The following is a 14,542-nucleotide window of genomic DNA, read 5'->3' on the forward strand; positions in this document are numbered from 1 at the left end:
CTTACTTTGACTTGTTATTCTTGTTTTATGACTGTATCTTCAGTGTGAAGATTTTCTGTTGTTCCCAACTCAGCCAACCTAGCTATGCCACTATTCATGTCTAATTTTAAAACAATCTGATTTCTATTCTGGGTCAACACCATGCCGACACAAAGCCAGAATACACAGTAGCACTGTGCTCTACTACTTATTTGCAGTCAGGAGGGTTCCATCAACCACGAGCTGGACTGACCTGAATAATGAAAGCTTACACCATATGCGTAGCCTTTGCTGGTTTGCAGTCACTAGCACTATTATACCGTTCAGTTGTGATGCCTGCTTTATGGAAGACACATGGATGCTTTCTCACTCCTCGGCTGGCCAGTGTGTGTAAGCTGATGAAAAGCTCTAAGGAGGATTTGCCTCATACTGCATCACCCTGTTAAAAAGCAACATGATGATTTCAAAGAAAAAATAAAATAGTCTGGTGGATATATATAAATATTTATTATCAGTTTAACTTCATTTTACTAGAAGTCTTTAAACAGTTTTTCTTTTTTGCCAAAATGTTGCATCTCTGACACAGTTGCTACTGTCATCGCTTCCCTGCACTGGGAAAACACAGCTTACACTTAGATTTCAAAACAATCTATTAAAGATAAAGAACCTTCAACTTTAGTGCATATGGAGCTATTTAAAGATTGGTAAAAAGAACTCCCCTTCCCCCTCCCAAATTAAGAGTCTGTTACAAAGAGATTTCATTACCAAAAAGTGAATATACAAATGCTTAAAAAAATGCTGGCTTGAAAAAGTGATTTCAGAATTTACTGTACACATTGTAACAATTTATTATATAAGCTGCTTCTACATGCAAGCAGATCTTACATTTGGTGTAAAACATTTATACACATTCTTTACAATTTGTACATATTTAAATGGCTGTATCAAACAACACTGTGCTATGGAATTTTGGAAGCAAACAACTAAAATTGGGAGGAGAAAAAGACAAGGTTTATAAAATGTGAACAAAACCCCTGACACTGAAAAGCATCTAGACTTAGGCTTAGTCTTGTTTGGTTTGGTTTCAGGTTATTCAGGCAGACCCAGATTTTCCTTCTAGCACACAAAAGTAACACCAATGCAAAAAAAAAAAAAAAAGGCAACTATTCAACCAGCAGATGTACCCGTCACTTACAATGGCTTATTGGTAAAATGCCTTTTTAAAAAATGTTATTTTTTGCCAAAATGTTTATTTTCTAGGCACATTTGAGCAAAAACTGCATTTTGGCTTTCCGGCTTGCTTATGGCATGAAATGAATTACTGTAGTTGGCGCCCACTGTGAACAGAGTTGGTGGTGGCATTTTTCTTTTGAAAAGCCCAAGCCTCAAATGATATTTCAGTAGTATGAAAGAGGACACTGGGCCACTTCTTCACAAGAAGTTAACCCAAGCCAGGAGCATATCATACTGCTACATGAAGGCTTGAGCTTAGTTGGAATTTCTGGACTTCTACTACTTTGGGTTGGATGTGGCAATGTCCCCTCTGCTGAAACACTTCAGATTCTCAGAGGGGTGAAAGGGAAGCTGGCCCTGTACACCACTGAGGAACACTACTGCCTTATGGCATAACACTGGGGGGGGGTGTCAAAGTGCTCGTTTGGAAAACAATTTTTCACACCTTCCTGAATAGCTCATTCCTAGTTTGTACTCTGTCTTCTTACACAGTGCATAGCAAGAAAGAAAGAGAGCCTGACATAAGCTCTGAGGTGTTGTGCCACCAGTAGAAGATTTAGTTAGAAGGAAACAAACAAGAAAGGGAAGAATGAATGGTATTTACCAGAAGTCATAATGGGAGCAGTATGCCATGGCTGCATATGGAAAGCAAAACTCAGAACGAAGTGTTCATTCAGGAGATTATCATGAACATGTACCAGAAACATACACAAATGTAATTCCTCCTGGCTACTGAATCTCTAGAGAGCTGAATTGAATATAATGAGTATTAAAGTAATTTTCTCAAGCTTGTCTGCTTTCCCACTTGGAAAAAAAAGATACACATTTGTAACTGATGTTGATTAAGAGCTTTTGGAAGAACATCTGATAGATGGAAGTCTGCATGAAGTCCATGGCAACGTATCAGTTTGAGAATTTAGATCCCTATAACTGACAGCATTATCTAGCTGGTTTTATTTAAATAATGATACAAATGGGAGAGCATTCAAGATAAGAGAACCTCATCTTATGATTTAGGCTGATAAAGTAAAATTTTAAATAATTCTTTTTTTCTACAATCAATTTTTATTGTTGTTGGGGTTTTTTTGGTGGGTTTTTTTGGCTGGCAAAGGCTAACAAGTTTTTATTAGCAATGCCCCCAAATCAGAAAAAGCACTTCGGAGCTTTCTTTATTGTTGACTACTCCTTATTCTCTACATCACAGGAAAGCGGCTGAGTGCCTGCCTCAGCTTCTGTGCAATCTGAAACAAAGGAACAGAACATATTAAATATGTTATCACTTTATACAGAAATATGATTGCAAGCTAAGAAATTAATTGTTCCCTCATTTTCTGAAAGAAGACAGTTTTTACTGCAGATTTTGTGTACATAGGACTGTCGAAGCATTCCATTATAAAGACTTTCCTTCTTATCTATGCATTTTCTGCCTTGTTCATTTTGTGCTTTCACTGCTCAGATTGTGTTGGAGAGAAGTATTGCAGGCAGGACTGTCACCCTGCCTATTAGGTTATCTAGCACTGCACTATGCAGGAGGGCTACAGGAACAAAGCCAGATTTTTCCGGAAATGCATTTCCCTGCTGAAACAAGGCCACACATCAGAACAGAGCTCCTGTGCTCCCATGGTAGCCAGCACCCCACATGTAAACATGGATCTGGTCCCTGTACTGGAGGAGAGAGGATTGGTACAAGGAGACACATGAGGCTGCAACCAGAAGAACTGGGATAGACTAGACAAGAAACTAAAAGAAGGTAAGGGAAAAACTATGCCTAACCCCATCAGTTATGTCAGAGAAATGGAGCAAGGTGACCTGATGGGATATCTGGAGTTCTCATCCACTAAAGATACCTCTGAAGCCCCACTGGCACCATTTACTGCTGTGAAGGACAACCAGTTACTTATATTACTCCTTTAAGTGACAGAGGCCAGGTTCCAGCCCACTCAAATTCACATGTTTTACCAGCACACAACATAAAAAAAATTTGTTCTTGGGTTTCATTTAAAAAAAACCACACGGAATACATACAAAAGAACAATTTAAATGGAACTAAGGTTGTAGTTCAAGTGCTCGGAGTTAACATATTAAATAAGTCACTTAAACCACTCCAGCCCCACCCCACCCCACAATTGTATGCATTGGACTTTAAAATCACAGAAGCTTCCCTTCATCCTCCCAGCCTACAGGAGGGAAGTTTTGTTCAGATGGTTAATTGTTGTATTCAGTGCAGCAGGTCCTACTTACTGTGTATCACAGAACTAAAATTCTTTTTAGCCTTATAACTGGCATTGAAAAAAAAAAAATAAATCAAGCTGTCCAACAATAACGTTTCTCAATGGGTCTTTAGGTCTAAAAGATCTAATACGACAGTCATGTATGTAAAATAATATCTATAGGAAGATATTATTTGAACCCATTTTTGGTGGTTTTTTTTTTTTAAAGTTTGTTTTTTTTTTTAGTTTTTACAAGTACAGTTCTTCAAATATCTGCTCTCTGGGAGAAGCTCATACAAAAAGATGATTAAAGTACTGTGAGTATTTCTTATAAAAGTAGCAGCACAGTATGTGCTAGGAAAATGGCACTGAAATACTACACCTTACCGTTTCATAAAACTGTGCTTGCTGCTCCAGATACAGACGAATAACACTGTTGTAGTCATAAATCCGGTTACTGTGGAAGTGATTCATCTCAGCTGCAATTAGACCCAGGATGCAAATTATTTAAGAGAAGCATTTTTAATTAGGAACCGTTCAGGGGTTAGTTACTGTGCAACAAGCTCACTGTCCAGCCCTACCAGCATAGTTACTGTTCTCATGCTTCCACAACCTGTTTTGCCTGCAGCACTCAAGTTATGATGGAACTGTTGTAAAATTTTTAGGGTGTCAGTTACTCACTGATAAAATATAGACACATCTTCGATAAAGCCAAGTTCTTGTTACAATACTCAGGTGTACAAAGATTTGATAAAGAATACAAGCAGCATTTTCTCCTGCTGAGGTAACTGCTCTTTTCTGAAGTGTTTCCAACAGAATTTGGTTAGGACATTCAGATTTCCAGGGGTATAGATATCAAGTTGTAAGCCACAGCTGTAAATATTTCACTCAAAAAAAAGACACAGCCAGTAATGTTTGACCCATTCTTGACTGAAGCTATTTCGGTAGAAACCTGAGAAGCAGCATTACCGAATCTGTAACACCTTTCACCACTTTCTGCATCTCTTTTCTGATCACAGCTTATGGCTGAAATAAAAAGTTAAATTTATTTTAAGATACCAGTAGAGGGAGAAGAAATATTCTAGATTGTAAAAGTCATCCCAGAATTCTCTTCCATGATTACGACTTACACAGCACAGTCCTCCTGCATCATTGTGACCAGGAAGGAGGGGGTGGGGAGTTTTCTTGGTTTTAAAATCCATTTTGTGTGCTGCTCTGACTTTGTCTTGTAAAATACTGTGTACTCTTGGCTTTAAGTCAGTAAAAGGAGATGCAACTCCCTCAGCAATGAGTAGTCCCACCAAAGGCAGTAACAGCATGCACTTAAGGGTTTGATAATCCTTCAGGACTGAACACTGACTTCTCACTTTCATGGTTTTTCAAGTCTGGTGTGCTGTGTCTCATGTTTACATCATCTCTGCCCTGGTTTCTCTGTCCTAAACCACGACAATCTAACCTAAAGAGGAAAAGGTTAATTCAAAGAACATCCAGGAAATAAAATCTTACCCACAAGAACATGAATCTCAACTGGATCATGTCTGACTAAACCATGAGTCAGAAAAACACTTCTGCACATGATGAACTGATTCCTGCACCAGGGCCCATGCTTTTTCTTTGAGACATTATAACTTAAAAATGAAAGAATCAGTCTGGGGTGGTTGGGTTTTTTCGGTTTGTTTTGTTTTTTTTCTTTAAATTCCATTTCCAAAACATGTATCTCTTGCAATAGCAGTACGAGATTTAAAAGAAAACAATGGGCAAAATAACTGCAATTTTACAAGAATCTAAGCAGGTCACAAAAAAAACCCCAAACAACACCCAAACCACACTGAGCTATTATAATTCCTGGTAGAACTTGAGATGTCCTTCAGAGGTCTACAACACTGCCATTTAGCCCAAAATTTGGTTTACCTTGTAGTGCATAAGCCATGGTGCTCACACGTTTCACCATGTTCTGTTTGTCTTGTGGTGTTATTTTACTGGTTGCAACTAATTTATCACTCTCCTTCACTCTTTCTATTGCTCCCTGTAGAAACCAAATGCAGAAAGAGTAGATTAAGATGATTCAACTTAAAGGTCTTTATAGTCATCTAAAATGCCACTGGCACATTTTGAGCTTGCACACCATACATGTATATATACACACACACAATAACCGATTGTGCCTTCACATGTTTTCACCCAAAGTTTATCATTTCACTCTATTGCCTTCAAGAGTCCTAATAGCTGGCAAGAAGTGACTTCAAACAGAGTCACTAGGAAACTGAGTTTAGTAAAGCTGTAATACACAAGGATACATATAAAAAGGACAAAAGGACCAAGTTTCCAAACATGGCTGACCAACACAACAGACATCCAAAAGACTCAAACTATCAAATATTTGTAGAACCTTATTTGCACATTAGACAAGATCAGAAAACATAAACTATTTCCCAAGAAGCTACAACTCATTGCAATGTATAACTTTTGATTTGGGAAAATCCTTGTGCCACATAAACAACAAGCATAAAAAGAAACACCTCCCCCTTCACAACATATTTATGCCATACAATATTCAAGAGAATCTATTTACACATCTCTTGGCAGGAGGCCTATGTTTCAAGTTTTAAAAACATTTCTTCTCCTTTTATGGTATTTTTCCCCAAGGATTCTGTGGGATGAGGGACCGTGAGTGTCCTGAAGAAAGGATACACAAATCTGATATGGTTTTATCTGTGTTGCTCTCAGAAATATGTTCTTGTTTCATGCATTTAACACTTCAAGTGGTAAAAAAAATACTTGTGTTTAATACCTCAAAATTTTCAGTTTCCTAAAATACATTACAGCAGGCAGATGAAAGTAAGGAAAACTCTAGGACCAAAAAAAGGCAGAATATCCAGAAGTAGACACAATGGCTAAACTTTTCGTATTATTATTTGATGGCTTCCATATTAGAGAGAACAAAGTGGTTGTTTCTTGTTGCTGGTGCTTTTGGGTTTTTTTGTTCTCCAGAAAATTTCAGGCCTATTCTCTATTTTTCAATATTAAAGAAACTTCTAGGCAGTGCATGATTATTTATCACATATCAGTATGCTAGCCATGTAAGCATATGCAATTTTTCCTACAATACTGATGTGGTTTAGCATCAACTACCATGTAAGACTCAACTACTACAAAGTTATACTACTGCTGTTCATCACATTGTGACATGAAGCTAACCTGAAGAAAATCACGAAGCTTCTAGTGCTCTAATATAGCAGGTGGTCATGATATTTTCAAATCTCAAGACAAGTTCTAGTTTCCCTCTTCTCTAAGTATTTTTTATTTTAAAAATCAACACACCAGCTTCACAGAAGCTTTCAGTGTTTCTGGAAGCAGAGGCCAGGCTGCTGCACAAATGCAGTGTAGCACACCACCACTCTTGTTGCTGTAGATCTTCCTACTGCCCAACCCTTAAAAGGAAAGGCCCCTGACATACCTTATGAGCTCCTATGATGTCAGGGAAGCAACCAAGAAATCCCTTATATTCATGATTTGTTTCCATCAAAAAGTGAAGATCTTTCTTCGGCTAATAAAGAAAGTGTAAGCATTAGTAAAGGTATCTGTGGCATATTAACATCAGAAAAGAAACTATGATGCCAAAAAAGGGTGAAGGAAAAAAAGGGAATGAAGAATAGAAAAAAACCAAAACAGTCTTAACTGTTTGTACAAGTTTTTAATATTTTATAAAAGGTCCTTATTAAAATATAAGCTCTTTAGAGTAAGACACTGAGCACCAGTGAGCAGATGCCTCTATTTTTTGTTTTACTCAACACTAGCTTATGAAGTGAGGAATTTTGCATCACATACTGATACAAAAGAATGAGATTTAATCAAGGATAGGGTTTCTACCTTCCCCTGCATTCCCCAAACATCTACAGGATCCAGATCTCGCTGTGTTTCATTGTCTTGACATGCAATTGCCCGCTTCAGTAAAAATCTAGCTGAAAACATCCTGATTGGTATCAGTACTCAAGTCATAAATTGATGTTTAGTGTATTAAGCTTAAAAGTCTCCAAAATGCAGATCCTCTTGATCTCAAGGGTGAGTCTGTTCTTAAAACAGCTTTCCAAGCCAGTGACTAAGGAGATGCACCTGTGCATGTACATATCTGTATATGTAATGCGATTGTACTGATAACAACAATTTGTGACTTGAATCAGTAATGAAGACAGCTCACTGACATCAGAAAACAAATATATTTAAAGAGGAAGTAATAAATTTAGTATTTTACAAACCAGAATGTGACCTTTCTGATCCAAGAGAAATACCCTCCCATCACATGCCCCAAGTTGATACACAGTAGAAAAGAAGATGAAGGTGCATTTAAAAGTATTAATAATAATTTAATTTAACTGGTCTGCAGCACTAGCAGTTATGTTTTAGCAGAGAAGAAAAGGAGTCAGGGGTGATGTGTTTGTACACACAACACCAATGCATTCATAATACTCCCACCTGATCTGCTACAAGACTGGCGATTTCTTCATAAGTTTTTCCTGCTTCTGTTATTGCTCCATTGAGATCAGATTCTCCTAAAAGTAAACAGTGTTCAAGTTACAGTAAGTCGATTACAGTAAGAAGCTTGCCCTAATTCAAGGAAAATTTCTAAAATAGCTTATTTTACAGTAAATGTCTAGTTAGCATTTTATAAACAGTAGTAATAAAGAAGTTAGAAAAGTATTAGTAGTTTTTATACCATTAAAGAACACAAACTCTGAAGATCTTGTAGAAAATTAATGCTAAAGGGACCATGTAAACACTGTTCTACCACAGTACTAGCACTATTCACTTCCACATTTCATAATTATACATAGTTTAAATACACAGGTATTCCCCCATGTGGGGCAATAGGAAGCCTTCCGGAATGGGAGAGAAGAGAGAATGAGGAGGGCAACACTAGTAGACTAACAAAGCTAAAGAGACGCCTGCTGTTCTGATTTTTAATCAATTATTTTCATACCTGATAAGCAGTAAATGCTCCAGGTTATGCCCTACTGCGCAGAGATGCTAGACCTAAGCTCTCCAACAGTCCTGAACCGTAACTGTTAGAAGCTCAGAGAAGCAGGAGGCCCAACTTTTTTTCCTTGCCAACAAGACTTCTGACTCTTTAGGGAACTCTTGAATAATATTTTCAAGCTCTGTAACAACTGCTGCTTTTGAGAGTGAGTTTCTAACTTTCATCAAAGAGCCCCATAAACTACACTTAGAAATACAGACATTACCACAAATCCTAAGCTAGGTAACACCACAAGCACTCATAACACTGTACTACTAGGAGGACATGGCTACGTGGGACAAAGATGGAAACAAGCCTTACATTCTCAGGTTTTTTTCATGCCACTTCACCTTCCCAAAACACCACAGGTTTTTCCCATCCTTGTTAGCTTGTCCAAAGCATGTAGTCAACAGTAGGGAAAGCAAATTGAGGTAGAAAAAGGGGAAGGTATAATTTGCAGATATTGAATTTTAGTTTAAGAAAAAAAGATTTTTCGCATCCTTTCAGATGTGTCTTGATATTAGGTAGCAGTTAGTCTTTTACAAGCATTTTCCATCGTGTTTTTATTCTATAGACATTAAATCAGTGACTTAATTGAAAATTACCAAACATTGATTTCATCAGTGATTAATTTGAACATTAAATTATCTTCTTTTACATATGGACTAATCTATGCTAGAGATTTATTAGATAGTACTCCTTCATTTTAGCACATCCTAAAAGAAACAAGGTAACAACTGAATGTTGCTTCAGTTCTATCAGTGAATTCTTACTTTCCATTAGACTGGTTTCATAAAGCAGAAAGCGTCTGATCCTAAGAACCAGTAAGTCCAGCAACACAAACACTATTAGAGAAATAGTTATTTTTCCCCCTATTCAAGTCTGTCTGGATAACAAAAATAAAACCAGCATGAAATCCTAATGCAAGATCTAAGAAGTACATAATTCAGAAGATATCTTCACATTGTTGTAAAACAGTAAAAAAAAAAAATTTCAGGGAGATCAATTTCATTATTTCAGGTAGACTTAAATAATCTAATTATTTCAGAATTCCCCATGTGTACTGAGAAGTAACCTCGAAGTAACTGCTGCTTAGGCAACTGACTCCTACATTTTGTGACAAAATATAGTATGACATTAGAGTCAGAAGCCAGGTTGGTCTAGACTATGCTGTTCATTTCATAATGCCATAAAAGATGATGACTATTCATATCTAAGCAAAAAGGAAGAGGAAGAGCATGTATATTTGAGTAGAAAAAAATTTCTTCCCTTCTTTGCAGAACTCAAAGGACCTTCACAGATTGGAACTTCAAAAAATTCTAGACATATGCTCCCAACACCAATCCTCTGTCATTTGGGGGCAGCAGGGCACAAAGCCAGCTTGTAGAAGGCACAGGATGCATTAAAAGTTTCTAGTGCTAGCAGAGGCACTCCTCCAAAAGTAGGGCAAACAAGCGGTAGACCAATATCTGCAGCTCCTCACACTGCATCCTTTTCTTCTACAATCTTGTTCCAGGTAGTGCCAGGGCAGCCTTGGTGTGTCAGACTTCATCTCTCACCTGCCACACCCTCCAAGTTCTAATATGTTTCCAGCAGTGTTGTGCCACACTCAGTCAGTCACTCCCTACAGCAGTCCACCTTTGTCAGAGGTACCACACACAATCCACGTGCTCACCCATCAGAGTAACTGGAATTCCAGCAGCAGATTGCTCTCGATCACTGTTGGCAGCACGGGTTTTGGTCAGTTTTGTTACTCTGACAGGGATGAGTTTCTAGCATTCTCAGCTTCTGAACCAAAGAAAAGCTGGGAATAGGCTTCATAACTCAGGCTGTGAAAACTGAGCTGGGTCTCAGTGCAAGGATATACCAGGATGCCAGGGGCTCTTTAATCAGTGGGAAAGCAGAAAGACCCACATGTTGCTGACGTTTACAACAAAATTAGGGCAGCATGCATTACATATATCCCCATGAGAAGCAGAGAGGGCTTAAAAGCAGTGACTAAAGGTAGTTGTAAAAAGACTAGTAACATTCTATAGGTTATTTTAACCCAACCACAAGGAGAAACTAAAGTTTTCATTGGTTTACAGGCTGGCATGCTGTCACAGGGAGATGAAGGAAGACCTAAAACTATGAAGAGTCTTTTGGAGATGTTTAGCAGAGTATCTCTTAGCAGTTCAGCTGCTTGGTAAATGCCAGTGATTACCACCTCTGATGGAATACACCAGGTATACTGAGGGAACTAATATTCTGTAAGGCTTGACGTGGGGCAGTGGATTTTTTTTTTTTTGGTCAAGAAGTGCTTCTGTTTTCTTTTCTTTCAAAGTGTGTTTTACCAGAATCCAGGAGTAAGAAGAAGATCAAGTTTGATGTACTAGGGAGCTAGTTACAAGATTTTTCTTGACAAGTACACCTCAGACTGATAATGTTCAGCACACAAGCAGTTTGGAAGGCAAGATGTGCCTCTTGCTAGCTGGCAGGATAGTGAAACTTGCATGTAACTATCTAACAAAATTCCTGAGGGGTGATGTAGGATGAGGAGATCTTACTATACATGAATGACATATTGCAGCCATTCACGTTTTCTTAATATAGGAGAAAGACTTGCCCAAAGACAGTGCCGTAAAAGAGAAGCCATGCTCTTTAGGGCTGCGTTAACCTCAGACCATCGTATGACGCAATAAGACAGGCAATATAGTGCCAGGCTGCAAGACATTTCCAGGCATATGCTGGAACTGTCCAATATGCATTTTTGGACAGGATCATACTTTCAAAGCATGTGTTCTTAAAACCAATTGGACAGTACACAGGCCCATGGCCATGTTAAATGAGAACCTCTCAGTGTGTCCTTATTAGTTTTAAAGCTATCCTTGCCTCTGCAAATACTGGGGACAGATTCCTAATATGCACTGTGGCTGGCAACTATTTCATAAGGGCCATTCTGCAACATAAGAAAAAGTAAGAGGTACAGTCTTAAAACATTTTAGTCTTGAAATCAGAAGAGAAGGCAGTAGACATTCACCACACACAATAAAGATCTGCAGAGCAAGCAGGCAGCACTGATGAAAGAGGCAAGGACAGTAGATACATCCCATCCTAACTGCGCAAATGAACGAACTAACAGCATATTCAGTATGTCAGAAGCCAGCTACCAGCAGCTGGAAGTATTTGTGTCATCAAATCAGTTGCTGCAATCTTCAGTTGCCTATATGCTTAAACTTCCAGAACTCAAGTATTTAAAAAAAATAAAGAGCATGAAGAGAAGCAGAAATTGAACTGAGTGGCTTTAAGTATGGCTGAAGCAGCCATTCCTCTTTACTGATAATCCAAAAAAAATTATACTCCATACTCAGCCTATCCAGTACTTCTTCATTTGAAGGAACTTCTATTAAATATTGAGATCAGGAAAGCCACATCCTATCAATTTAAATCCAGGTGCTTATGTCTCTTGCATAGAGTCTGCTTAATCCACAGACCTGTACCTGAGGCAATCATCAAATGAAATTGTATACCAACAGCAGGCAGGAAGAGTGAGGGCAGCAGTGATAGAGACTTTTATTATTCTCTCTTCCTGGGAACTCAGATTAAAAAGCAAACAATCCCATTTATTATTAATTATGAGAAAATACACTGGTGTACCAGTTATTAAAAAGAGCAAAATATATTCAATTAAAAGAAAGGCAATCAGTGGGAAGGGCATTTTCCTCAGCAAGATACTAGGGTGCAACCAAGTACAACTGGGCAAAAAGCAGAAGAGAAACATCCTTGCCTTGTTCCCAAGCATCATGGGATCTATTTTTTCATATCATTGAAGATGCTGGAAATCAAATTGAAGCTTTCCTTCTTAAGGTTTTTCTGCAATTTTGCATCCTAGCTTTAAGACATATTGTTTTCCCTTTACCCTGGCAAAAGATGATGTATTATAGTTCAAATGATTTCCAATTCTTTCTCAAGAAATCTTATTACAGATTGTTTCTGGCTAGGATTCACAGTTTTATAACCCATGCTCAGAGTATCTAACTATACAAATCCCCTACTTGGTTCTCACATCTAAAAGTAACGTTTTAGGCAATATGCTGTGCTCCAATTCTAACTAAGCAGTCATCCTGCTGAAGTACAAGACAAAGATAAGAACTACCTACAGGTACTATGCCTATTTCCAATGTTTCCAGCAGCAGAAAACCTGAGTTTCAGAAGTGGTTGCATTTTAATACATGATTTATGGGTCAAAAAGCTTTAAGAGTAGAAAGCAAGGGACAGATGAGTAGTCAGAGTACTGGTCAACTAAAAGTCCCAAGATGGAAAGATTTCAGGAAGCCTTTATGCTATAACATATAGGGGTTTAGAATGGGGCAATTTTGATTGTCTAGAAAAAAGAAAGGAAAAAAACCAAATCACATTTGACAAGAGAATCCCAGAGAAAATAGACTCAGTAAGTTTCTTCTGGGATAAGAGTAAATATTTCCCAGTTAAATGGAAAACATCAGCAGAATTTAACATATCAAAGCAGGATTTTAAGTTTGGCCTAAAGACTACATTTTAGGAGAATTTTTATCAATTGATGCCCTCCTTTTCCCTCCCACAACTTTATCTGACAGGCTCTATTGTAGAGCTCTTGAAGGAGAAGGAAAGGTGAAGGACAAGAAAAGACTACAGTAGCCAACCCTCCAGCCCACATAATGGTATACAAAAATGTTGTAATAAGTTTTCCATCCTCATGTGGAATTGTTGTTTCATGAAGTCACACAACAGTTCTGTGACAGATACTTTCAAAGCTGCACTTTCTCCTCTTTCCTTTGTTATCACAAAAAAATGCTACAGCATGTTTTGTCAGTAAGGTCAGTAACAAGATTACATATTAATGAGATTAAGTTAAACTCCTCCACCACCACCACCCCTCCACATGATTATACAGTGAGAGAAAACAAGATTGCAGACTAGAATATAAAAACCCCATAATATGCACAGGGAAACAAATTTTTAGTATTTGTTTCCAGAATCGTGTTTGACATCTAAAGTTCAAAGAGGAAAGCATTAAGATCTTTAGCAAAAAATGTAGCATGTTGTAATTAAACTATCTTTTGTTAAGTAAAGTACAAATGAAGCTACAGAAGTACCTTGGTATCCACTAGTGCTGAAGACCAGTGCCAGGCTCTGCAATGCTTTTCCTATCTTCTGGTATTCCTTGGGTAGTGCTGAAAAGGGAAAAAGGATAGGAAAAGAGGGAAACAAAAGGAAAAACCCACAGGGGTGAGACTGAATCTGCAGTATTTCCAAAACATGATAGAAGTAGATGTCAAAAACAACTAGGTTTTACATTTCCTCTAGTGAAGCATTTATGATCACATTCTTCCCCCCTCCCCTGTTACAGATGTTTCAAAACTGGATAAAACAATTGCAATCTGGATTCTTGAAAGCCACAAACAGCTGGGGAAACAGTGTGACTGCTATTAAAAAAAAAATCAAACAAAAAACAAAAACCTCACTGCAGTCCTAGCTCAGTTCTCCTATGCATATAGTGAGATTTTTTTTTTTTCTCCCCATCATGAGCAGACTTTGTCCTCCTGGGCAGGAGGGTGGGGGGAAGTGCTGCAGTAATATGGAGAATAGATCTCATTAATGTTTTAAGAAAGGACGTTATTATACAGACCTATAACACCTAAATTCTCCTCAAATCATGGATTTTATATTTAAAAGCACTACGAACCAGGACTACCTAGGGATAAAAATTGATGCAAGTATCTGAATAATAAAATTGGGTTTTATAAACTATATATTGAAAATTTATGCATAAATTGCTTCCTCACAATGAAGTCAATAAGGTGTGATTTATGAGTGCATTCATTAACACTCTGAATACCACCACCCCAGAGGCCTGAAAATCAATCTGAAAAGCAAAAGCAATTTTTTTAAGCTACCTAATGCTAGCATAAAAAACCCCAAGTAGATGTGCTTTTTGTCATCAAATATTTGTATTCAGAGGGTACAGTGTCCAAGTAAAAAGCAGTTTTAGTTTCTCTAGCATCCCACATAATCTGATTTTCACAGAGGAACCCCTTTGTATGGTAACTCCCCCCTCTCCCAAACCCAAACAAACCCCAACAACCAA

The 14,542-nt window shown here is 37.9% G+C and overlaps 1 protein-coding gene across 2 annotated transcripts in view; it reads right to left on the minus strand.

The window, feature by feature from the left end:
• Positions 1 to 464: 464 nt before the first annotated feature.
• Positions 465 to 14,542, minus strand: part of SNX9 (sorting nexin 9) — a 70,406-nt gene continuing 56,328 nt past the window's right edge. For both annotated transcript variants that reach the window (XM_026845672.1, XM_026845671.1), the window contains exons 13-18: positions 13,551 to 13,628; positions 7,896 to 7,972; positions 6,880 to 6,969; positions 5,334 to 5,448; positions 3,810 to 3,901; positions 465 to 2,453 (exon numbers count right to left, since the gene is read on the minus strand). In XM_026845672.1, the coding sequence (XP_026701473.1) occupies positions 2,406 to 2,453; positions 3,810 to 3,901; positions 5,334 to 5,448; positions 6,880 to 6,969; positions 7,896 to 7,972; positions 13,551 to 13,628 (500 nt within the window). In that variant the 3' untranslated portion in view covers positions 465 to 2,405. The remainder of the gene's footprint in view (positions 2,454 to 3,809; positions 3,902 to 5,333; positions 5,449 to 6,879; positions 6,970 to 7,895; positions 7,973 to 13,550; positions 13,629 to 14,542) is intronic.

Source organism: Athene cunicularia, assembly GCF_003259725.1.
Source record: "Athene cunicularia isolate RWA chromosome 3 unlocalized genomic scaffold, athCun1 chr3_part1, whole genome shotgun sequence".
Lineage (NCBI taxonomy): Eukaryota > Metazoa > Chordata > Aves > Strigiformes > Strigidae > Athene > Athene cunicularia.